The sequence below is a fragment of the Acinonyx jubatus genome, chromosome B4 (genome assembly GCF_027475565.1).
Source record: "Acinonyx jubatus isolate Ajub_Pintada_27869175 chromosome B4, VMU_Ajub_asm_v1.0, whole genome shotgun sequence".
NCBI classification, from domain to species: domain Eukaryota; kingdom Metazoa; phylum Chordata; class Mammalia; order Carnivora; family Felidae; genus Acinonyx; species Acinonyx jubatus.
Genome location: NC_069387.1, coordinates 52,907,582 through 52,934,215, shown reverse-complemented (window position 1 = coordinate 52,934,215; position 26,634 = coordinate 52,907,582). Strand labels below are relative to the sequence as shown.

Genomic DNA, 26,634 nt, shown 5'->3' with positions numbered 1-26,634 from the left:
ACTTATATGTACACTAAGCTTCATTTTCTTACAAACTGAAAGTTTAAGGCAAACATATCTGAGGCAAAAACAAGTCAGGCTCTAGACTTATGGAATTAGGACTCTTTATGGGGGTATATAACTATATTATAACTTTATATTTTCATTTATTTTTAGGGTTTGTAGAAACAGGAGCTATCATTGGTCCTTTGTTTGGACTTTCATTAGCATCATTCTGTGCCAATGTTTATGTTGACACTGGATCTGTGAACACAGGTAATTCAATACGATTATTTATAGTATCAATAGTAACAGAAAGTAACCTCAATTGTTATCACAGTTAGTTGTTGCCTTATTTGACCCTTGGTTAGGTACATTGATTCCACTTTTCAGGTTCACAAATTGAAGTGAAAGAGTTTAGAGAATTTTTGAAATATTTCAAACCAGTGATCAGGAAAATAAGTTAAAATGCTGACCTTCAGACTCAAAATCCAGTGCTCTTTCTATGGCACCACAATCACGTTTCTTATTTTCAAGAGATTTAAAGATATAGGTCTGAGATGCTGGAGAGGATGTGGAGAACGAGACCCTCTTGCACTGTTGGTGGTAATGCAAATTGGTGCAGCCACTCTGGAAAGCAGTGTGGAGGTTCTTCAGAAAATTAAAAATAGACCTACCCTATGACCCAGCAATAGCACTGCTAGGAATTTACCCAAGTGATACAGGAGTACTGATGCATAGGGCACTTGTACCCCAATGTTTATAGCAGCACTCTCAACAATAGCCACATTATGGAAAGAGCCTAAATGTCCATCAACTGATGAATGGATAAAGAAATTGTGGTTTATATACACAATGGAGTACTACATGGCAATGAGAAAGAACGAAATATGGCCCTTTGTAGCAACGTGGATGGAACTGGAGAGTGTGATGCTAAGTGAAATAAGCCATACAGAGAAAGACAGATACCATATGTTTTCACTCTTATGTGGATCCTGAGAAACTTAACAGAAACCCATGGAGGAGGGGAAGGAAAAAAAAAAAAAGAGGTTAGAGTAGGAGAGAGCCAAAGCATAAGAGACTCTTAAAAACTGAGAACAAACTGAGGGTTGATGGGGGTGGGAGGGAGGGGAGGGTGGGTGATGGGTATTGAGGAGGGCACCTTTTGGGATGAGCACTGGGTGTTGTATGGAAACCAATTTGACAATAAATTTCACATATTGAAAAAAAATTTACTGTTTATATATTCATAAAAAAAATAAAAAAATAAAAAAATAAAGATATAGGTCTGAATTTCTTTTAATCAAATAATCATTTGCTTATAATTAAATAGAGCTTGTAGTTATTTAATAAGTATCTACTAATAAGTTCCTTATAGGATAGGCCAGATAAGCAAAATAATTTATTGCTAGACAATACTGTAATACCACATATTGTCAGACAAATGTTATGAATGTCTAAATTGCATACAAATTCTGAACTTGAATAAAACCTGAAAACTGTAATATTAAGAATTTTCTACAGTTCATGAAGGAAATAGTGACAAGCTAACAAAAATGTGTATATTTCTTTACAGATGATCTGACCATAACTCCCACTGATACTCGTTGGGTTGGTGCATGGTGGTTTGGCTTTTTGATTTGTGCAGGAGTGAATGCGCTCACTGCCATTCCGTTTTTCTTTTTGCCCAAATGGCTTCCAAAGGAAGGACTAAAGAGTAATGCAGACATCATTAAAAATGACAAAGAAGAGAAACAAAGAGAAGAGGTCAAGAAGAAAAAGGATGGAATCACTAAAGGTAAATATAAATACTATATAATTTATTTTTTATTTTATACATATGTGTCTGTATTTCAGTCTAACACTATAACATGCCAGGCTGCATTAAGACAATTTGTCATTAATAGTGAGTAGTCAATAATGTCTAACTAGTCTGAGTCTTCCTGTGCTACTACATGGAAATAAGTGATATAATTTCAAGACAAATTATCTGTGGTCAGCATTTATATAAAATTTTATATCAATTCAGGCACTAAATAAATAAATAAATCCCCATTTGCCTTTAAAAAAATCTATTTTATACAGAACATAAGTCTAATTTAAAAAAAAAGAAATTCAAACTGAGAACAAAAGGAGGAAAAAATATACACTATTTCAAAGTGTATACTTCTGAAACAAAAACTGTTAGCTTAACTTGAGCTTCCTGGAAGCTAAGGCATAAAAAGAATACATGAAAGGTCATATAATTCTCTATATTTGATACAGAGAGGAATAATAGTTCTTAAAGAGAAACTGTTCTCAAGTAACACATTGCAATTAAAGAAAAACATTCTCATACGATGTATGATACAGTAATACTGAACCACATAGTAGTTCTTTTCCAGCAAGTGCAAGTGCATATTTCATAGAACAGGTTTTTTTTTTTATTTTTGGATAATCTTCAATAAAAACTCAAAGAATAATTTACAGAAAGTGTTTCTGTGGGAAACTAAGCTAAGGTAGTCTAAGTATTTAGTGTTCAAGAACACTGATTCTCAAACTTGGCCATATATTGGAATTACTTGGGAAATTAGAAAAAAAATATTGATGCCTAAAATTCTGTAGGTGTGATTTAATTAGTATGAGTTATCACCTGGGCCTTGGAATTCTTAAAGATTGTTCATTTACAAGATGAAGAGAGACTCAGCTTACTTATCTGTAAAATGAGGTAATAATAGTACTTTTAATATAGAGTTGTTGTGTGAGGGTAAAAGGAGTTCTGGCACATATTACTGTTATTACTGCTAATAGTATTAGTGTCATTACTGTTGATGTTGCTACTTCTACTATCACCCATAAATTATAATACCAATTTGCACAGAACTTTTATTAACAATTACACATTAACTTAAGCTAGTATTAAACATAATACTTCTTAGATCATTAGGAGTCAATTCAGAACCTTTAAATTTTCAGAGTGATCATGATTAACAATTCTTTTTGAAAGGTTGATGTGGACTCATAGAGGATTTTAACATAGAATATTGTTTGTGATCTGCAAGGTCCATTTTCAAAACTAGGAAAGAGGCGAGCTTAGTATGAGAGATATAGAAAGGAAATTTGAACTACTGAGACTCATTTACTAGGACAGAGATGTCAACAAACACGTACAACTTAAAAAGCTCCAAAGTGCTCTGAACACAACTCTCTCACCCAGCATGTACTTTATTCATATTTGTGATATGAATTCTACAGCTAAAATAGTTTTCTTTGCATCGAGTTGTTCTTCCTTCTCTCCCAATTTATTTATTCTTTGGATTTTGACAGTTTATTGAGAAAAAAATACACAATAAGGAAGGAAATCAAGACAAAAAAACATGAAGATAGGAAAAGTGAAAAGTAACTATACATGAGACTTTGATCCCAAAAAGGTGGCAGGGCAACCCAGAATATTTGCAAGAGATGGGCCACAAATTTGGCTTCGAGCTGTGTCAGTCCACACCAACAGGGGAACGTTTGGGTTATATCATTTACATAACCCTTAGTATGTTGTACCAAATGAATCAAGATCTCAGAGAGTGGGACCTGGGCGTTTGTATCTTAAAAGAACCCCAAGTGATTTCATTGTGTACCCAGTATGAACCACTGGCAGGACCAAAACTGTTTTTCTGAGGAAGAAGAAAAATACCCGGTACTTGACAAAATTATATCCCATGAATACCCACATATATCTTCATTTTGAATGTTGAGGAATGATAATATCAATATTTGAGTGTGAACTTTATCAAGTTGACCTCCTTCTAAACTTTAAAGAACAGAACAAGCATCCTTCATTCTAGATGATCTCTAGAGAAGAGAGGATATTCAGAGAAGGAAAAAGAGAAGGAAAAAAAAGGAAATGGTGTGAATGCAGACAATATTTTCCCCAAGACACAATAGTAACTTAATGATGGCAAAACCGTTGTGTTCTGAGCCCTACCCAGCCAACTGCATTATTGACTTGCAGAAGGTACCAAAATGATATAGCTTTAGCTTTCAAGAGGTACAAACAAAACAAAACACACATTTAAAAAACAGTATGAGCATTATAAATAGAAAAATGTAATTTGGAAGGGAAGTTGATGTTTTAGAAAAAGTAAATCTTAAAATGCAATGCCAAGCTAGTATAATACTGCTGTCATTCTTTCATTTCAGATTTTTTGCCATTCATGAAAAGTCTTTTATGCAACCCAGTTTACATGCTTTTCATACTAATAAGTATTATACAGTTCAATGCATTTGTTAATATGTTCACCTTCATGCCCAAATATCTGGAACAGCAACATGGAAAATCAGCTTCAGATGTAATCTTTCTAATTGGTATGTTTATTCTCCTCTATATTAGTAGCCCCACTTGTTTTTTTTTTTAACCATGAAATGGTGAACAGTGTGATGATGTGTCTAGGAGACTCCTAAATTGAAATACATTGAGATGTTTCTGTCTCTGGTACATTTCCTACTTCCATTCTTCTGGGAAATCAACAAAGGGAAGGAAGGAAAGAAGCCAGGAAGTCCTGGCTTTTTTTTTCTTCTGCTCTCTCTCCAATCAGAATGCAAATTCAAAATATTTGTGGAATTCTTGGGGAATGTACAAATTAGAGACAGTTTTTAGGTAGGCAAGCCATTAATATACAAAGGAAACCAATGCTAATTCATCAGGAGTCTGTTTTACTTTTTTAACTCCAGTTTATGAATTCTGTCTCTCCTTAGTTCCCTGGCCCTCTGGTGGTGTCTTTGCAGCACAGGCATTCTTATTTTCCTGTGACCACATTAACTTTGGTGGTATTCCTCCACCTTGGGTTTCTCCTGAGATCTTTTGATTGATCTGAAAAGTGAATTTCTTAGACTACCTGGATCCACGTCACATAGAGTGCTTGTTAGAAGTTCAGATACCTGGCACCCACCTCAGACATACTAAATTAGACAATCTGGTGTGGGACTCTGGAATGGATTTTTAAACACTCTCCCAAGTAGATGTGATGTGCTTCTGTGAGAGACCCTGACATTAAGAATGCCATCAAGGGCTGTCTTTTTCTTGTTTTTTTTTTTTCTTTTCTCTTTTTAGGGAGAGGGACATGAAATGTAAATACACTTGACAATCACAGGCTCAGCAAAGTAACCTTCTAAGGTACCTTGAATGAAGTCAAATTCTTAACAACTAGAGTCGGTACAAACAATGGCAAAATCATATTAATCATAAACTACTGGTTAACTTTGAATTGCCACTCCTGCCTGAATCATTAGAAAAGAGATATAGATCATGATCCCTGCATATAAGAAATTTACAACCTACTACAATAAATTAAATGAAGGACAGTGATAAGAGTCTTAATATACTTTGACATTGTGGAGCATTTAAAAATCTCTCTGTATGTAATATGTAAATAAGTGGAGATAATAATCAATCAGCTTTCTTCACTGTGAGTTGGACCTAGATGGTTTCTTATGTAAGATATTAGATACCATATTTGTTCTTTTGCTAAATCACTTTGTAAACAACATTTTACTTACATTTATAGGTATTTATAACTTACCTCCAATATGCATTGGATATGTAGCTGGTGGTTTAATTATGAAGAAATTCAAGATTACTGTCAAACAAGCTGCCCACATAGCATGTTGGTTATCTTTAACTGAATATCTTCTTCATTTTTTGTGTTTTCTCATGATCTGTGATAATTCTTCAGTTGCTGGCATAACCACCACTTATAATGGGTATGTTGTTTTCTAATGAATGTCATACTTTTAGAACAGTTAATGACATATTTTATTCAATGATTACCCAATGACCAGATCATTTGCTAATTGGAATTGATAGCAATAATCCATGGTCTTTCTCTTTCCTCCATCTGTCAGTTATAAGCCTATCCCTCCAGGCTAATAGGGTTCGTTAGTTTATGAGTGCACATGTATGTGTGTGGGCTTGTTTTTGGATATCCTCGTAGACATTAAAGTGGATATCAAAGAAACTGCCAATAGTTTTAGGTTGCATTAGGGTATGTTGTTCATATATTTTATACTCTCATAAATGGGTAAAATTAAGAATTAACTATACAATCTTAATCACCTTTATATGTTTCCACAATGGGCTTAAATCCAGCATAACTGAATCCGAATACATGATATTTTAATTCATATGTAAATTCATACATTTGTGTAATTATGTCTCTATCATTGAATAGTTTTAGATTTATATTTGAGGATAGTCTGAATTTATAGGAAGGTTATGCATACTGATACCATCTCTTGTATTTTGAAAATACATATCCTAACAGGAGTGAGGTGATATCTCATTGTGGCTTTCATTTCTATTTCTCTTATAACTGGTGATATTAAGCATCTTTTCATTTACTTATTGGCCATTTGTATGTCTTCTTTGAAAAATTTTCTATTTAATTCCTCTGCCCATTTTAACACTTGATCTTATCCAAAAGACCAAGAAACAATCTTCTGCCTATTTTAAAATCAGATTGCTGTTTTTTGTTATTGTTGTTATTGAGTTTTATTAGTTTTTATATATTTTGGATATTAATCCTTATCAGATATACGATTTGTAAATATTTACTCGCATTCCATAGGCTGCCTTTTCACATTGTTCATGATTTCCTTACTGTCCAGAAGCTTTTTAGTGTGATGTAGTTCCGCTTGTTTATTTTTGTTTTTGTTACTTGTGCTTTTTGGTGTCCAATCCAAAAAATCACTGTCAAGGAGTTCACCCACAATGTTTTATTCTAGTAATTTTATGGTTCTGGGTCTTAAATTTAAGTCTTTAATCCATTTGAGTTTATTTTTGTGTATATAAGTTAGGGATCTGCTTTAATTCTTTTGCATATGGCTGCCTAGTTTCCCAACATCATTTCTGAAGCGAGTATCCTTTCCCCACAGTAAATTCTTAGCTTGTTTGTTGTAAATTAATTCACCATATATGCATGGTTTATTTCTGCATTCTTTATTCTGTTCCTTAATCTTCGTGACTCTTTTTTATGTTAATACCAAACTGTTTTTATTACTATTACTTTGTAAAATAGTTTGAAATCAGGAAGTGTGATATCTCAGCTTTGCTCTTTCTCAAGATTGCTTTGGCTATTTTTTTGTGATTCCATACAAGTTTTAGAATCGTTTTCTATGTCTATGAAAATGCCACTGGAATCTGTATAGGGACTGCACTAAATTTGTAGATTACTTTGGGGAGTATGAACATTTTAGCAATAATAATTCTTCCAATGCATGGGCATGGAATAAATATCTTTCTATTTATTTATGGCCTATTTTGTCTTTAACAGTGTCTTATAGTTTTCAATGTAGAGATTCTCACATCCTTGGTTAAATTTATTCCTTAAGTATTTTATTCTTTTCATTCAATTATTGGATTTTCCTTTTTCTTTTAATAGTTTGTTGTTACTGTATAGAAACAGAACTGATTTTTGTATACTGATTTCCCATACTTTAACTTTACTAAATTAATTTATTAGTTCTTGCCATATTTTGATGGAGTTCTTAGGGTTTTCTATATATATCATGTCACCTACAAATAGAGATAATTTCACTTCTTCATTTCTGATTTGAATGCTTTTTATTTCTTTATCTCACCTAATAGCTCTGACTAGAATTTCTTGAATAAAAGTGGACAGGATGGACATTCTTATGTTGTTCCTGATCCTAAAGGAAAGCTCCCAGCTTCCCATCATTGAGTATGTTGTTAGCTATGGACTTGTCATAAATGGCCTTTGCTATGTTGTTAAATTTCTTCCATATGTAATTTGTTAAGAGTTTTTATCATGAACGGATGTTGAATTTTGTCAACAAAATAGATGCTTTCTCTGCATCTATTGAGATGATCATATGATTTTTATCCTTCAATTTGTTAATGTGATGTATCACATTGATTGGTTTATGTATGTAGAAACATTCTTGTATCCCTGGAATAAAACCCACTTGATCATGGCATATGATCTTTAGAATGTGTTGTTGAATTCATTTTACTAGTATTTTATTGATAACTTTTTGCATTTATATTCATCAGGGATATTGTCCCATAGTTTTCTTGTAGTGGCTGCATCTGACTTTAGTATTAATATGATTCTGGCCTCATAAATGAGTTTGGGGATGTTTCTCCTCTTCAATTTTTGGAAGAATTTCAGAAGAATTGGTTTTAATTCTTCAGATATCTGATAGAATTCACTAGTGAAACCAACTAATGCTGGGCTTTTCTTAGTTGGGAGGTTTGTGATTATGATTTAATCTCCTTGCCAGTAATTGATCTATTCAGATTTTCTATTTCTTCATGATTGATCTTGGTATGATATGTGTTCTAGAAATTTACTCATTTCTTCTAAGTTGTCCAATTTATTGTTGTATAATTGTTTTGTCTTATGATCGTTCATATTTACGTGGTGTTGGTTGTAATATTTCCTCCTTAATTTATAATTTTATTTATCTAGTTTTACTCTCTTTGTGTTTTTCTATTTCCTTGATATGTAAAGTTAGGTTGTTGATTTGGGGTCTTTTTTTCTTCTTAATTTATGTGTTCATACTATAAACTTTCTTTTTAGAATTCCTTTTGTTGCATCCTAGAAATTTTGGTATGTTATGGTTCCATTTATTTGTGTCAGAATATTTTTTATTCCCTTTTGATTTCTTCTATGATCCAGTGGTCATTTAGGAGTGTGTTGTTTAATTTCCATATATTTGTGAATTTTCCAGATTTCCTTCTTTTAATTGATTTCTAGTTTCCTATCATTGTGGTCAGAACAAATACTTGATATAATTTCTATTTTCTTGAATTTCTTGAAAATTGTTTTGTGGACTAACACATGATATATCCAAGAAAATGTTTGTGTGCTTTTAAAAAGAATGTGCATTCTGTTGCTATTGGATGGAATATGTTGGATTTGTATATGTCTTGTAGGTGTCTATTGTATCGTTCAAATCTGCTATTTCCTTATTGATTCTCATCTAGGTGATCTATCCATTGTTGATAGTATGGTATCAAAGCCTCTATTATTATATTGCTGTTTATTTCACCTTTTAGTTATGTTAATATTTGTTTTATATACTTGGGTACTGCAATATTGGGTACATAAGTATTTACAATTGTTATATCTTCTTGATGAATGAATTTCCTTTGTGATTTGATAACTTTTTGTGGCAGTATGCCTTCACAACTTTAGCATAATCTTTTAGGTATTACTATAGTTCTTTCCTTTGTATGAGGCTTACATTAAAGTATATTTATAGCATCCTATTTTATGTTAACAACTTGACTTTGATAGCATATGGAAAATATATTTGCATTTCTCCCCACTCACATTTTAGGTTAACATTAAAATTTACATCATTATTACATGGTGTATCTAATAATGTATTATTCTAATTATGGTTATTTATTTATTTTTTTACTTTAAAACTAGGGTTGTTAGTGAATTAATTATACACCATAATCATGATGTTAGAGAATTTGACTTTGACTATGTATTTACCAGTACCAGTGAGCTTTACACATTCACATGTTTCTATAATGTTATTTATCATCATTTTATTCCAGTTTAAAGAATGTCCCTTAGCATTTCTTGTAATTCAGGTCTAGTAGTGATGCACTCCCTCAACTTTTGTTTGGGAAAATTTTTATCTTTCCTTCATTTCTGAAGGACAGCTTTGCCAGGTATAGTATTCTTGATTGAGAGTTTTGTCTTTCTATATGTTGAATATATTATCCCACTCTTCTGACCTGCAAAGTTTCTGTTAAGAAATCTGCTTATAGTCTTATGCGAATGCACATGAAGTGACAAATAATTTTTCTCTTGCTGTGTTCAAAATTCTCTCTTCATCTCTGACTTTTGTCAGTTTAATTACTACGTGTTTTTGTGTACTTTAGTTTTGAATTCAAACTATTTGGGATTCTTGGCTGGGTTACACATTCAAATGAGGCTACCGGTGGGTGTTTTGATTGGGAAGGGCTGCTGACTGTGCTCTGCAGTTCTGTGGGACCACTGATAGATCTTTGCAATCATCTCTGGTTGGACAAGGTTGTAGGCTATATTCCCTGGCAGGATGATGCCACTGGTTGGACTTTACCACTGGTCAGAGCAATGGGCTGGGCTTGCAATTGCTCCTGGTCAGCTTGGGTCTCCGGCTGTGTTCTGTAATCAGAAAGGACCACAAGGTGTGCCCTGAAGTTGGGTGGGCCATAGACTGGGCTTCATAATCAGGTAAGCTGCTGACTGTGCTCTGCTGTTGGACAAAGTTGCTGGCCAGAATCTCTAGAGGAGAGAGGCTTCTAGTTGTACCCCAGAATAGGGTGGTACTAGAAACTGCATCTTCTGGTTGGGCAGAATTGCTCTCCAGGTTCTCTCATCAGGTGAGGCTTTAGGTTTGTTCCATGATTTAACAAAGTCACTGGATAGGTTCCCTGCCTGATCAAGGTTTCAGGCTGTGTTCAGCAATTGGGTAAGGCCAAGGACTGGGCTCTGTTGCTGGGTGGTGCTGTAGTCTGGGCTCTGAGGCTTCCCAGGTTACTGTTCAGGCTCCTTGGTTATGTGGGGCCAGAGGTTATGTTTAACAATGGGGCAGAGCTATTTGCTTGGCTTCCAGACTGAGCAGGCTGTAGGATGGACTCTATGACTCCCTAGGTTCTTTGGCCACGCTTTCTGGGTGGGTGGAACATGAGGTTATGCTCAGCAGTTAGGGAAGCCTGTGAATTTGCTTCCCTGCCCAGATGTGGCAGCTGAATGGGCTCCACAGCCAGTATAGTCTGTTGACTGTAAATAAAGCAGAACTGCCAACTGAGTTTCTTGGATAAAAGGAGCCATCATTCAGCTCTGTAAATCAGTAGAACTACTGGCTGGGATCTGTACTTGGATAGTGCTGCAAGTAAGGATACTGTCTATCAAGATCTGAGTGCTGGTTGTAATTGCTGTCCCCCTTCTCTATCGAATCCCTAATAAGTGAAGCCTGCAGATTCTTCTAGTCATCCTCATGAAGTGAGACCTGAATGGGCCTCCTGGGTAACATCCCACAATGCTGAAGGTACTTGATGTCTACCTTGGCTCTCTTTTCCCACTGAAGAAATTGTAGACCCAAGGAGGTCTTCTCAGTGTGGTGTTGTGCTGACCTGGGGGATGCATAATTTGATCAGAGTCTAACTGTTCCTCTTACTCTTCCAATGTGGTCCTTCTAGGTCTTTGTGCTCCAGGAAGGTGCGTTAGCCTCATTCCCAGATTCTGGGATTTTCACAATGGTATCTTGTCTATAGATAGCTGCTAATTGGTCTTCTTATGAGGGAGATTCATCAAAAACAAACTGTGTTGCCATTTTGATATCCCCTGGACACTCTTCATACTAGAAGAATGTCTTTATTTACTCAAGTAGTTAGATTTCTGAAGCTAAATGTAATTAATATCTGCATTATAAACTGAATTTATAGATTTTGATCTTCAAGCTTGCTTTCATAACATATGATCTCTTGTTAAATGCTACCATATGGATCAGCCACAGGGATTAAGTCATCTTCGTTTTTGAGTGCTAATAATACCTGGAAAAATACCTTCCATATGGTAGACACTCAATTAATACTTGTTTATCGGCTATTTTTTTATCTGAAATAAATCATTGATAAAGTGGCTATGTGATCACAAAAGCAGGTATATTTTATGCCAGAGATATAGTATTGAGGCCACACATTGATGGTTGGAAGATTTCTGTTTCTGTTTTGGGAAGGAGAGGAAATATAATTTTGGATTAAGATGAAAAGAAGAAAAAGAAAATGATCTTTCAATAGCCATGAATTATTTTAAATTATTTCAGAATGCAACAAGATTTATATATGGAAAACGCCATTCTTGCTGACTGTAATAGGGATTGCAACTGTCCAACTAAAACATGGGATCCTGTGTGTGGAAACAATGGTGTTTCATATATGTCAGCTTGTCTTGCTGGTTGTGAGACATCCGTTGGAGCAGGAATAAACATGGTAACACATTCTGTTGGCTTTCTTTTTCCCACAAAACTTTGTTTTTATGTATTGCACTAGAACATTCCCACATGAACTGGGGCCACATTTGATAAAAGTAAAAGTAAAATTTTTCTGTATGTTCACTTGATTTACCTTTTATTTCATAAATCTTATTTTAAACCTCTGACCACTGATCTTATGTTTAATCAAAAAAAATTTTTGAGTATAGCAGACATCGATCACTGAAATTTAATTTCATAGCTGTTGGCATTATTACTCAGGTAATTTGTTTTAAAAATACTCTGGATTGAAATATTTTTATCATGGAGATAAAGTTGGTGGTTTTGATATCAATTATTTACCTAATTGCTTTTTTTTCCCTTTTTTCCCTGTATGTATGCTTGCATGTGCTTTCTGTTTTTCACATTCTGACAGCTCTTTTAAGAAAATGTAACTAGGTTTTGTTTTGTTTGCCTAAAAACATATTACAACATTTAAATGTTGGTTGGTTATAAAGTAAAATATAACTTTTAATTCCAACTAAAACCTGGAAACATAAAAACTTTAAAAGGACTTACTTTACTCTGTTTTTGAAATAAACTGTATTTTTGAAACAAAGTTTTGTTAGTAAGTATCTAAATATTTTAACTGACTTCCAAAACAATTTTGTTTGTCATACTTCATTTTGTAACAAAAGAATATGTGTTTTTAAAAGGCTTGTCTTTAAGGTAGCTGAGTTACTGCAAATTTACTCTATTTATTTAGAAATAAATACCATTTTTCTAAAACCATCATTCAGTAGTTTGTTTTGCTATAATCCTGAGAGGCACCACAAAGGAGATGAGAATAAAAGAGAATAAATGGTCTCTGCCTTGATCCAGTTGCCTATGTACAAAATATTTGTGATTTGTGTTCAAAATTTTACTTTCTTTAAATAGGATAATATTATTTTCTGATAGGTATTCCAAAATTGTAGCTGCATTCAAACATCAGGAAATTCATCTGCAGTTCTTGGGCTGTGTGACAAAGGACATGACTGTTCCATGATGCTCCAGTACTTTTTAATCTTGTCAGCAGTTGGCAGTTTCATTTATTCTTTATCTGCCATACCTGGATATATGGTTCTCCTAAGGTACAGAAAATATTTTCTTTATTTATATTCCTTTTGGATTCTTTATTAAAGAGCCTTTTTCTAAGAAATCCCCCTGGAGCCCACATTATCTAAGAATCCTGTGCTCATATATATCATTTATTAAGAGTTTAACACTAGGCATTGTCAGATTTTACAAAATTTTAAAGGTATAGGAATATAAATATTCATATTTTGCCATTTTCCTCCCTATCTTTCCTTCTTTATATTTTGCAGTTAAATTAGTGACCCTCTCATTGTTTCACACAAGAGGAGACACATTTATATTTTAGTGTAAACCATATGAAATGGTCATTTTGATGGGTAAAGAGTGGTTGCCTTGCAGTCATTTCAGATGGTTCAAACTACTGGGCAGCAGAGTGCAAAGCTGTCAGAGCCTGTGTCACCAATTCCTATCTACAGGGACTTAAACAGGTCCCTCGATTTATTTGAGCTTCATTTTATTATTTTTTTAACGTTTATTTATTTTTGAGACAGAGAGAGACAGAGCATGAACGGGGGAGGGTCAGAGAGAGAGGGAGACACAGAATCTGAAACAGGCTCCAGGCTCTGAGCTGTCAGCACAGAGCCCGACGCGAGGCTCGAACTCACAGACCGTGAGATCATGACCTGAGTCGAAGTCGGCCGCTTAACCGACTGAGCCACCCAGGCGCCCCTTGAGCTTCATTTTAAATAAACAATAGGCATAATAATAAATGCTTGAGTCTTTTACAAAGCTATTGTTAGATACAAATGATGAAGGGCTTTGCAACACTAGGAAATTGTAGAGCTAAAATTCAGACTTAGGTGTGGCATACATGTGTTCTTGTTATTCCAACATTCTTCATGTCTAGTAAACGATTGTAAACATCCCTAGTAAATAAAATTTGCATTTCTCCCTTTTCTTCATCATATTTCATTGGAACTTAGAAGCAGAGTTAAGTTCATTGTGATTCTCAGTTCACAGCACATTATCCTCATAGGCTGGGATAAGTTTTCACTCTTTCTTGATTTTGCTTTTTTCATTCTATTTTTCACCTCCTCTCACCATAGCCACCCATATTAATATGATAGCTACACGAACTTAAATATGTATTTTCTTTTGTAAAATACTAACATCTTTTTGTGAGTATGTGTTCCTATATTCACATGTGTGGTATTGTGCTTTAAATCTTGCTTTGGTTCATAAGACTCACAAGTACATACATTCACCAAATACTGCTTAGTATGTATATGTATAAGTTCTCACACCTTCCCCACTTGAGAGTTCCTGCCTTCTTACAGCCTCACTAACACTTGACATTATCTAACATTCTGACTTAGACTAGTCCAATGACTGTAAAATGGTAGTTCACTGATGTTTCAATATGTGATTTCCTGATCCAGTGTGTTTAGGCATCTTCAAAATTTATTTTTTAGCTATTTAGGCTTCTGATTCAAGATGCTTATTGATTTTCTTTGCTCATTTTCTATTATATGTCACATATTTTTCTTGGTGATTTTGCTGATTATTGTCTAAATTATAAATGTTAATGTAATATTGCTTACATGATACAATTATCTCCTAGTCTCTCATCTTTCTTTTAATTTCTCCATACTCTCTTTTATGAAATTAAATCCTAAATATTGTTGTACTGAAATCTTACAATTTTCTTCCCTTAGGGTTTGTGTGTTGGGGAGTCACATTTTAAAAATGTTTTTATGTTCCTAATCTATACAAATATTCACCTAAATTTTATCCTAATAGCTTTATAACTTTACCTTTTACATATGGTCTTGTGGTCTTTGTTTTTTTTTTTTAACATTTATTTATTTTTGAGAGACAGAGACAGAGCATGAGCAGGGAGGGGCAGAGAGAGAGGGGGAGAGAGAGAATCCTAAGCAGGCTCCGTGCTGTCAGCACAGAGCTCAACATGGCACTTGAATTCACGAATCGTGAAATCGTTGCCTGAGCCAAAGTCCAGAGTTGGACGCTTAACCAACTGAGCCACCCAGGTGCCCCTGTCTCTTCACTTCTAAACCTTACACATCTTAGGCTTTTAAATTTTTCTTAAAGCATCAACGTGGACCTCCAAAGCTATGTGAAATAATAGTGATAATAGCAAGTATTCTTGTACTTTTCTAATCTTAATGGAAAACATACACATTTTTCCATGATGATATTTGCTGTAGATTTTTCAGTATATAGTTTTCATGTAGTTTCTAAGTTTTTAATAATGAAATAGGTATTAAATGTTATTAGATGTATTTTTCTGCATCTATGATTCTATAATTTTTCTACTCAGTATTTTTGGTGTAGTAAAATAAAATGGTAGATATTTTCATGTTGAACTGTTTGCATGGATGAAAAAAACCATACTTAATTATATTTTTATATATGATTTGGTTTGTTTAAATAATACTTTATTTAAAACTGTTACATCTATGTTGATAAATAAAATAGACATATTACTTTTTATTCTTTTTTTGTTTTGGAATCATCATAGGCCCCACAAAATGAATTAATAAATTTTCTATTTTTTAATTTCTGGCACTACTTACATTAAATATTTGTTGAAAGCTATATAAATCCATCTGTGAAAGTATTTATACTTTGGTCTTGTTGGGACAGTGATACTATTTATTATTCTCATTTATTTAGTATTAGTGCCTATTCATATTTTCAATTTCTACTTAAACCTGTTGTATGTAGGTGTTTATAATATTCCTTATCTGATATTCTCTGATGTATCTGAAAGGATTTCTCTTTTCTTCTTACATATTTTTTTTATTTGCCTCTTTACTTTTTCTTGATCATGGTTGTCAGAGGCTTGTCTATTTTATTTTTCTCTTTTTAAAGAATGAGTTTTGGTTTTGTTAATCTTTATTTCATGTAATCCTGCTCTTCTTGATTTTTTTTTCTTTTAGGCTTGCTCTGTTTTTCCTTATCCAACTGTTTCAGTTTAATACTTAGATCATTTGTTCATTCTGACTACTGTACATAAATCTATACATTTCTTTCCAAATATTGATTTAGCAATGCCTCAACTAGTATTTTCTGTGGAGTTTATTTCTATTTCGTAGTGATTTGCCCCACCAGACCAAAGATTATTTATTAATGTGTTATGTAATTTCCATATCTTTAAGAACTTTCTATAGGTATAATTTATTATTATTATTCTATTTTTATGTTCAGACAACTTAATCTGAAAGATTACAGGTTGGGGAGATTGAATATCAACCTTGTATTTGGGGCCTAGTGCATTTTTTTTTAGTATTTCATGGCTTTTTGAAAAGAATGTGTAACTGAATTTTGGGTATGTAGTTCCATATCTCTTGGATTGAAGTAAAGCATTGTGTTATCTAAATTTTGTAAATGTATTCTTGTTTTTGTCTGCATTAATTCATCAGTTTTTCAGAGATGTTCAAATCTATAAATATTGCAGGTGTATTTCTCCCTATAAATCTCTCAGTTTTTTAATTCATATATTTGGAGGCTATATTATATGAAAATGTGTCTTTGATCATTATATTTCTATTGTTAGCATCACTTAATTTCTTTATCTTTTAGTTATGTCTTTTAGGGAATTGTATTTTGTTTTTCATTAAAATGGAAGTTCTAGCTTTCTTTTGGTTCGTTGTTACTTGTTATATCTTTCCTTTATTTTCAATCTTCAGTCTTTCATTTTGCTTCATAGACAATTTGCTAGGTATCATTTTATAATCTGAGATAGGTACATTTAGCTCATTTATATTTATTTATTTATTTTTAAAAGTTTATTTATTTTGAGAGAGAGAGAGAAAAAGAGAGAGAGAGAGAGTATAAGCGGGCGAGAGAGGGAGAGACAGAGAATCCCAAGCAGGCTCTGCATTGACAGCACAGATCCCAATGCAGGGCTCAAACTTATGAACTGTGAAATCAAGGCATGAGCCAAAAGCAAGAGTTGGACACAACTACTCAGCAACCCAGGCACCCCTCACTTAGATTTCTTGTAATTATTGTGATAAGACTCTTTTTGCTATTTTATTTAATATACTCTATTTATTTGACTTTCTTTTTACTTCTTTTTTTTTCTTTTTTTTTTTTCTTTCCATTGTACAGTGGTATCCCTTTATCTGCAAGGGACATATTTTAAGATCCCTAGCAGATGCCTGAAGCCATGGATAGTAACAAACCCTAAATATTTGATATTTTTTCCTAAAGATACATAACTGTGATAAAGTTTAATTTATAAATTAGGCACAGTAGAGATTAAGAACAATAATTAATAATAAAATAGGACAATTATAACAATATACTATAATGAAAGTTAAGTGCATCTGGTCTCTATCAACATATCACATTGTGCTGTACTCACCCTTTCTCCTTGAGATGATGTGAGATGATAAAATGACTACATGATGAGATGAAATGAGGTGAATGATGGAGCCCTTGTGATATACAGACTGTAGCATTCAGCTGCTATTGATCTGATATGTCAGAAGGAGAAATATCTGCTTCCACACCACAGTTCAATGTGGGTAACTGAAACTGTGGAAAGTGAAACCACAGATAAGAGGAAACTATGGTATATATTGGATTTTCTTCTGCTACTTTGATTATTGAAATGGTCAGACTGATTATTGATATTCTTAATTATACTTATGTTTTGCTCATCAATTTTAAAACTTTTCAGTATTAATATCTACCTCCTAATAAAACAAGTACTTAATCATGCTCTCTTCATGTCCCTCCTCTCTTTCCCCACCTCTTTCCAGGGTCATATTGTAGAATTGAATACCTGGATTTTTGCTAATATGCTTGTGTTGTCTCTATTTTTGCGGGATCTCCCTGGATTTCCTACCACGATGGCAAAGGGATGCAACATCATTGTTATTCTGCAAATTTAAAGAAAAATTTGAATTTCTCTCAGCATTTTCCCATGATGTGCATGCTAACTTTTCTGATTCCTGGATTCTAGAAATTGTTATTATCAATGCCAATCAATGATAGAGTTTGTAGAATAGTTTAAACTGTTTCAACAGTTTAAATAATAACAGTTTAAATTAGTATTTCACATTTCTGTGAGATCATTAAGTAGTATATTAGATATAGAGAGGAAAGAAAAATTCTTCAGTAAAACTTAAATGCCTTATTTTCTGTATTAAATGGAAACCATGGGACCTAGAGGGTCATGCTGAGTCTCTTGGCTTCTCTTACTTCCTTCCGAGTAAAATCATTGATGTTGTCTAAATAACCTATGTGTCAGGTAGATAATGTCTAGATCAATCTATAAGGTTTCTGAAAATTCAGTAAAACATTTATGTTAAGAAAATGCCAATAAGATGACATTTTTGCTAAAAATGTATGCTTTTGTGAAGAAAGCTACTTTTATTTTCTCAGCTTTGAGTTAGTCAGGGAAGAAAAGGGAATACAGTAGAACTCTGAACGTGAATTCTTTGAGGAGCTAGCCATGGTGATGCTGGAGTGAGTGGGACACATGAAAGTCCATTGCAGAATTATAGTCTCTATTTCTGCATATAGGAATTTCAGGCAACAGTGCAAAAGAGTGGGGATTTTGGAGAGAATGGAGAGATCTTTGTGACTCTTGAAATGATACCAAATCACTTAAAATATGTTTGCCTTGGATTTCTTCATCACATTCCTTTGAAAATTTCTATCCTTGTTTTCTTTCTGCCTTTCATTTATTTATATAATTCTTGGCTTTTCTGTATTTTGTTAATACAAATAATTTAAATACAGCTAGGGTTGCATTATTCTTGTTTTAGGCTGAAGGTTTAATCAAGAACTACTGCTTCAATAAATGGATACTGGGGTAGAAACTGATATGAAATATTTTCTTCTTTGATAATTTTCTGATAATAATGAGCAAAAAAATGATAGGTAAAATGCCAAGAATCAAAAGTAGGGCTCGTGTGTAGACTACAAACTGGATAATCAGGCCTTGGATAACCAAGATCTGAGCATGCAAAAAAAATGTTCTAGCACCCAGTGTGTTACCAGCATTTACAAACAACTTTTTAAAGAAACTACAACAGCGTTTAAATCTCTATTTTCATTTTATTTATGAATTTACTTATTTTTTAGGTGTATCAAGCCTGAAGAGAAGTCTCTTGGTGTGGGGTTACATACATTTTGCACAAGAGTATTTGGTAAAAATTGTTATTTTTTTCCAGCATCATATCAGACCACTATTAACTACCAAGTAAATGAAATCATTCTCTCCAAGTCTAGCAAATATCCCTCTGTTTGCAGCACTTAGTAATTTGTATGAGAATAAGGTACAAGAAGAAATGGAGAATTTCCCCTTTTTCTTGAAAAAGACCTATCTGAACTTAATTTTGCTTTTCAGCTGTTAGAAGATTTGAAAAGCAAATGAACAAAAAATACTTTGTTAAAGTAAAATGTATACATGATTGGTACAAAAAATTGCACAAAAAATATAGAGAGTCATTAATTCAATGATTTTCAATATCAGTGATTTTTATGTTGCATTTATCCATCACATTACTTATCCTTTATAACTTAGAAATGTTATAGTAAAAGTAACAACTTCTGATATGTAAAAATAAAATGTAAAGCATTCTATTCATACTTTATTCTACAAATAGATAAAACAGAAATGTTTACAAACAAAATAATGTACCTTAATTCTTACCTTGTTGATGTTTTTTTTTTTCTCCCCTCTTTAACTGTAGCTGGAATTCCTGCACCTATATATTTTGGAGCTTTAGTGGATTCCACATGTTTACACTGGGGAACTTTGAAATGTGGTGAGTCAGGAGCATGCAGGATATATGATTCAGCCAATTTCAGGTAAATATAATAATCTTTTTTTAAAGAATTGCTTTCTAAGCACAGACTGTACATAAAATGACAACATTCATGTATAACACTTTCTTTTTCAGTTACTAGACTACTTTTGGCTGTGCTTCCAGAATATATGCTAATATTACATCTCTATTCCTTATTTATATACCAGAATTTTACTTCCTCAATATTTTCAAACTACTTGGTAAATATAAGCATGGATAACTCCCTTAACCTAGCCTTTCAAAATAATCTTTGTTAAATTGTTTGCAATCAACGCATTATTGAAGGTAATAGCTATACATAAACTACCTTTAAAAATTATATTACTCTTTAAAGTATCCTCATTGCATCCTACATCATTTCAGCATCTTACTAGCCTGAATCTTTACTTCTTTTTACATCTACCTCTACTTTTTGAAATATTTTTCCTTCTTCATTAAATTTTGCTGACACAAAATTCTTCATGTCTCATAAAGTCTTATTCTTTTGTTAGTATAAATCTGATTTTAAACAAAACTCAACATAATGTGTTTTTGAACAAAATACTTCCATTTGCTCTATTTCCATATTCTTTTTTATCTGGGGACCTGAATTTTGTTTAGATCTGTATCAATTTCTCTTGATCGTACAAAATTGAAAGTACAAAAATTCTTTCATTTACTAAAAAACAATTTAGCATTGTTTAAAACATTCTAAGGTCTTATTTTGGTTAGTAAAAGGATATATGGCAAGTACTGTGAAGAGAGCAGACAACATGAGATTCATGTTTTCATCAGTTCTCTGTTCCCCAAAAGCTCTTCAGAGGTAATGTGAAGGTGGCCCCGCGTACATCCTTCAGAGTTGAGAAACACTGAGGATCACTGGTATAGATTGGCCTCATCCTGCTGCCAAGATTTCTGTTGATAGTAGCCTTAATTAAATGCTATTTTAGACAAGATGATTTTATTTGTTAGCATCCTCTATCAGTCAGATTAATTAGAGTGGCTGATAAAGTGTACTCGTGAGAAAATTTACCAGATGGTGTAGAGTAGAAACAGGAGGTGGATATTGTTGGTAAACAGTTCTCCATGGGTCTCTTACATTTCTGCATATCTTATTAGCAGAGGATTTTGTTTTGGACTATCTTTTCAAGGATGTTTGAATAGTAAATGATCTTGGAGTATGTAGATGATGTTTTCCTATGGAGCAGAGTTTGCTGTCTAGGATGATAAAAGTAATAACTCTCTCTAAGGCTGGCAGATTTTCTTCCAACCCGTTTAAAAGAATGGGATTTCCTAATTTCAGGCTTTCTTAGCTGTGAACAAAACCCATTGTACGCACAAAATTCACATAGGTTTCCCATGGTGTGATTTCTTTGGGACTTGAAGGTTAAGGAAAACCAACCTGAACATGAAGTTTGTGATGACTGTTGTACTGTGAGTAAAAATGTCCTTTGTCTCTGGCCTGGAAGTCTCGTATCTCCAGCCAGCATCCATGCAACTATGTCAGGCTAAACTGTCAGTTTAAAATCCAGGGAAAATCTAGGACTCTTTTACAGTTCGAAGAATAGAAATACTGACTAACTTTAAATTATGCCAAAAATGTAAAGATATAAGGATGGCCACTTACATTTATTCCAAGCTAGTAGAAAGGAATAAAAGGATTAAGGAAAATTCAAGGGAAGTAAGAAATAGGAAAATAAAAGCACACAAAATAAGTTGAAAAAATAAACCTAAATACATCAGGTTTCATAATAAATGTGAACCAACTGAACTTGCTTAAAAGATACTTTCATGTGAGTTTCAGTGTTTTCAAAATTCCAGGTATATGTTGCTTACAAGACATAGCTTAAAATATATATGTGAAGAAAGATTGAAGATAAAGGTCAGGAAAAAAAATACCAGGCAGATATTAAATCAAGCTTTTGTGATTATATTAATGACTGTAAGACAAAATAGAATTTAAGGTGAAAAGGATTAAGAGTTAAATAAGGATATTACTTAGTAATAAAAAAACACTTTCTCAATAATATGTAACAGTCATCAACCCATATATATTTATCAACCTAATCTCAAATATATAAAACAAAAAATTTACAAAATTACAAGAAGAAATCTACAGAGTTGAAAATTTCAACACACTTTTCCAAAAGGAAATATAAAATATAGGCAAAAAGTTACTGAGGATACAGAAAAATTTGAATCACCAAATTATACAAGAGTTATCTAATAGATATACAGCAATTTAAAAAACCCCAACCAATAGAATATATATTTTTTTCTCAAGCCTATAAAAAGCATTACAACTGAGTCTAATGTCACAAAGTTAAAAAAAAAAAAGTTTGATACCTTACAACCATTGTTTTCTGTCCATAATGCAATGCAATTAGAAATCTATGATAAAATTTTCCCAAAACCTCACATTTGAAATGTCAAAGCATAAATTATAATAAAAATAATGAAATAACTAAAACTCTATATCAGCGAAAGCACTGCAGAGGAAAATTTGTGGGACAAAGCTAAAACAATACTCAAAAGTATATTTAGAACTTTATATGTATATATACATATTTTTTAAAGACTAAAAATTAATGAACTCATTATTTATAAAAAGGACAACAATGTAATTTCAAATAGGTAGAAAAGCCTGATAAGTAGCTCAATAAGTTATGTATTGATATATTTCTTACTTCAAATAAGAACAATAGATATCATTTTAAATTTGAAAGGGATATATCTGGGTTCAAAGATAATATATGGGGCACCTGGGTGGCTCAGTCGGTTAAGCGTCTGACTTCAGCTCAGGTCGTGATCTCACGGTTTGTGGGTTCGAGCCCCGCGTCAGGCTCTGTGCTGACTGCTCAGAGCCTGCAGCCTGCTTCAGATTCTGTCTCTGGCTCTCTCTGCCCCTCCCCCATTTGTGCTCTCTCTGTCTCTAAAATAAAAATTAAAAAAAAAAAGATAATATAAACATCATTCTGGACATCCAGTTTTCCTGAAGTAGAAATTGAACAGAAACATAAAGGAATAAATAAAACCTGAATACAAAGGCTAATGCAAAGCCTCTAAGGCTAGAAACAGGAAGTGGTTTCTGGGTGATCAGTTTCCAAAGAAAAAGTAAAGTACTTCCAAGGAGTCAAGAGATTAGATCCAGATTCAGTGCTTAATCCATGAGGTGGTGTTGAACACCCATGAACTGGGTTGAGTAGTGTCCCTCAAAATTTCATGTCCACTCATAACCTCAGTATATGACTTTATTTGGAAATAAGTTGTTTGTAAATAAGTCTTTAAATTAGTGAAATTAAGATGAGGTTCTTCTGGATTCGAGTGGGCCCTAAATCAAATCACCAGTGTCCTTATAAGAAGAGGAAAAGAGGCATAGAGACACATATATACGGGACGAATCCTGTGTGAAGGCAGAGGTAGAGATTGCAGTGTTGCATCTACAAAACAAGGAATGCTATGGATTGCTGCCAGTAGGTAGGAAGAGTCAAGGAAGGATTCTTTCCTGGAGTCTACTGAGGAAGCAAACTTTGGCTTCAGATTTCTAGCCTCCAGAACTGTGAGAGAATAAATTTACTTTGTTTTAAGCCATCAAGTTTGTGGTGCTTTGTTATAGAGGTCCTAGGAAACAAATACAAACCTCTTTGTAAAAGAGGTTTTAAAAGAATCTCTTTAACACATCATTGTTATGTTACTAAGGAGGAACTAAGACATAGATATATCCAAGAACCAGACCAAACAATCTGTTCTCCTTATGATTAATCCCAGTATCACTATAAAAAAATCACCCTTATAAAAACTCAGTCTGGCCTCAGGAACAAAGGGAAAGCTATTAGATTTAGAAGAATAAATACAGAGAGCAAACAGAACAAATTTGGAAGAATAAATACACAGGAAGAAAACCAGAGCAAACAGTCAACAAAAACAACAACAAAACATTCAAAATTGTTTAGTTTTACAAGCTAAAACTTAAAAACACATGAACAAGAGGAGCCAAGATGGCAGAAGGGCATGGAAGTTTTTTGAGTGTCTTGCATCCATGAAATACAGCCAGACAAACACTAAACCATCCTGCACACCTAGAAAACTGATCTGAGGATTAACACACAATCTGCACAACCTGAACCACAGAATTCAGCAGGTATGTGACATGGAGTGGTGAACTTGGGAAGACAGAAGCCACAGAGGGCAGGAAGCTGCTTTTGTGTGTGGAGAGAAGACAGAGACAGGGGGAAAATATGGGAAAAGCACCCCTCCCCAAAAGTAGCTGGAGGAAAAGAGGAAAATTGGAAACAGCCACAGGGACTGAAGTAAAAAGAAACGAGTAAGGAGAGGGTTTAAATTCCATTACGACTGTAAACAGGAGGAGCACAGAGTCTGAACTCTGCAGCTTGATACCTGACAGTGCTCTGGTGGAAAGAGCAAATCCCAAGGAGCAGAGTGGGGTCCAGGAGGTTCTCAGGCCACATGGGGAGAAGCAATTCCACTGCTGGAAGGACATTTGGTAGAGGCTGTGAGGCCACCTGGGCTCAGCAGGCCCCAGAAGGCGGCCACATTTGCTGGTGTTGGAACAAGGTCGTTAAGGGTGAAGCCTGGTGCCAGATGTGTGTTGTGATTTTCCATAATCCCTGAAATGCTGCTGCTACACTATCTTGTGAACTTTTTCTGGGGTGGGCTGGCATCTGGCCACAGTCTCAGGGCACCAGCAGCAGCAGGGTCCAGCAAGCATTCCTGGGTGCAGCCAACATTTGGCCATTGCTCGGTGAGACCCTCCCACAGAGGGGCTGAATGGGTCAAAGCTGCACACAAGTAAGGGGCCTGGGAAAACAGTCGCATCTGAGATAAAACTCAGGAGAGAGGTACTGCCTGGAGCTTGGTCACAGACAGTGAAAAAGCAGGAAATGGACAAAAGCTGAAGACAGAGGACGGATGCATGATTGCTAGTTGCAGAAAACAGAGTTCCAACACTAGAGACTGGGTAGCTGGGTGACACCATTTTCACCGCTTCCATGTATGTGCATACACACCTGCAAGCACCACAACAATCGACCCCAGTAGGCTAACAGCGCCATCTAGTGGAGAATGGAGCCAGTACACTAAGCCCTGCCCAACTGGGCCAACCTCTGTCTTTAACACAAGCCTCACCGCCTACTTAGTTTATGGACTATAAAATGCTTCATAGTTTGACTTCTAGGGGAAAACGAAGTAATTTCAGTCATATTTCAGTCTGTTAGACAGTCAAACTATTCAATTTTCTTTCTTTGTTCTCTTTTTCGTTTCTTTTTTCTTGAATACAGAAAGAGAAAAAAAATCATTTTTATTTTCAATTTTTATTAAAAATATTTTTAATTTTTTTCTACTATATTTTTTACTCTTTATTTTTTTTTCAAATTCTATTTTACTTTGATCATTTCATTTTAGTCTACTTCAGCGTACTCATTCTTTCAAATTTTCAAATGATTTCTTTTTTTCTCCCCTTTTTTCTCTAATCTATCAAGCTACTTTCAACACCAAGACCAAAACACACTTAGGATCTAGCATCATTTATTCGATTTGTATGTGTGTGTGTGTGTGTTCTTTGTTTTTAATGTCTTAACTTTAATATTTTTTTAATTTTAATTTTTTCTACCTCATTAATTCCTTTTCTCCCTTCAAAATGACTAAATGAAGGAATTCACCCCAAAAGAAAGAGCAGGAAGAAATGACAGCCAGGGACTTAACCGGCACGGATACAAGCAAGATGTCTGAACCAGAAGTTAGAATCATGATAATAAGAAGACTAGCTGGAGTGGAAAATAGATTAGAATCCCTTTCTGCAGAGATAAAAGAAGTAAAAGCTAGTCAGGATGAAATAAAAAATACTATAACTGAGCTGCAATCTCAAATGGATGCTGTGGCGGCAAGGATGGATGAGGGAGAACAGAGAATCAGCGATACAGGACAAACTTATGGAGAATAATGAAGCAGAAAAAAAAAGAGGGAGATTAAGACAAAAGAGCACTATTTAAGAATTAGAGAAATCAGTGACTCATTAAGAAGGAAGAACATCAGAATCATAGTGGTCCCAGAGATGAAGAGAAAAAGGGGTAGAAAGGTTATGTGAGCAAATCATAGTGGAAAACTTTCCTACCCTGGGGGAAAGACAGAGACATCAAAATCCAGGAAGCACAGAGGACTCCTGTTAGATTCAACAAAAACTAACCATCAACAAGGCCTATCATAGTCAAATTCACAAAATACACAGGCAAGGAGTGAATCATGAAAGCAGCAAGGGAAAAAAAGTCCCTAACATACAAGGGAAGACAGATCAGGTTTGCAGCAGACCTATCCACAGAAACGTGGCAGGCCAGAAAGGAGTGGCAGGATATATTTAATGTGAGGAATCAGAAAGGTATGCAGCCAAGAATTCTTTATCCAGCAAGGCTGTCATTCAAAATAGAGGCAGAGATAAAAAGTTTCCAAAACAAAACTTAAAGGAATTTGTGACCACTAAACCAGTCCTGCAAGAAATATTAAGGGGGACTCTCTGAGGGGAGAAAAGATGAAAAATACATACATACATACATACATACATACATACCAAAAACAACAAATATTAGAAAGGACCAGAGAACACCACCAGAAACTCCAACTCTACAAACAGCATAATGGCAATAAATTCATATCTTTCAGTACTCACTCTAAACGTCAATGGACTGAATGCTCCAATCAAAAGACACAGGGTAACAGAATGGATAAGAAAACAGGATCCATCTATATGCTATTTACAAGAGACCCACTTTAG

General features: G+C 34.1%; 1 protein-coding gene across 13 annotated transcripts in view; it reads left to right on the top strand.

Annotated features, from left to right (window-relative positions):
* SLCO1A2 (solute carrier organic anion transporter family member 1A2) overlaps positions 1-26,634 on the top strand; it is a 122,755-nt gene that overhangs the window by 89,373 nt on the left and 6,748 nt on the right. For 7 of the 13 annotated variants that reach the window (XM_053225934.1, XM_053225935.1, XM_053225938.1 and 4 more), the window contains 8 exons: positions 157-255; positions 1,556-1,777; positions 4,153-4,317; positions 5,517-5,712; positions 11,800-11,965; positions 12,907-13,079; positions 19,144-19,208; positions 19,755-19,872. In XM_053225934.1, the coding sequence (XP_053081909.1) occupies positions 157-255; positions 1,556-1,777; positions 4,153-4,317; positions 5,517-5,712; positions 11,800-11,965; positions 12,907-13,079; positions 19,144-19,208; positions 19,755-19,872 (1,204 nt within the window). The remainder of the gene's footprint in view (positions 1-156; positions 256-1,555; positions 1,778-4,152; positions 4,318-5,516; positions 5,713-11,799; positions 11,966-12,906; positions 13,080-19,143; positions 19,209-19,754; positions 19,873-26,634) is intronic. The other 6 variants (XM_053225937.1, XM_053225939.1, XM_053225936.1 and 3 more) reach the window with 6 other exon arrangements.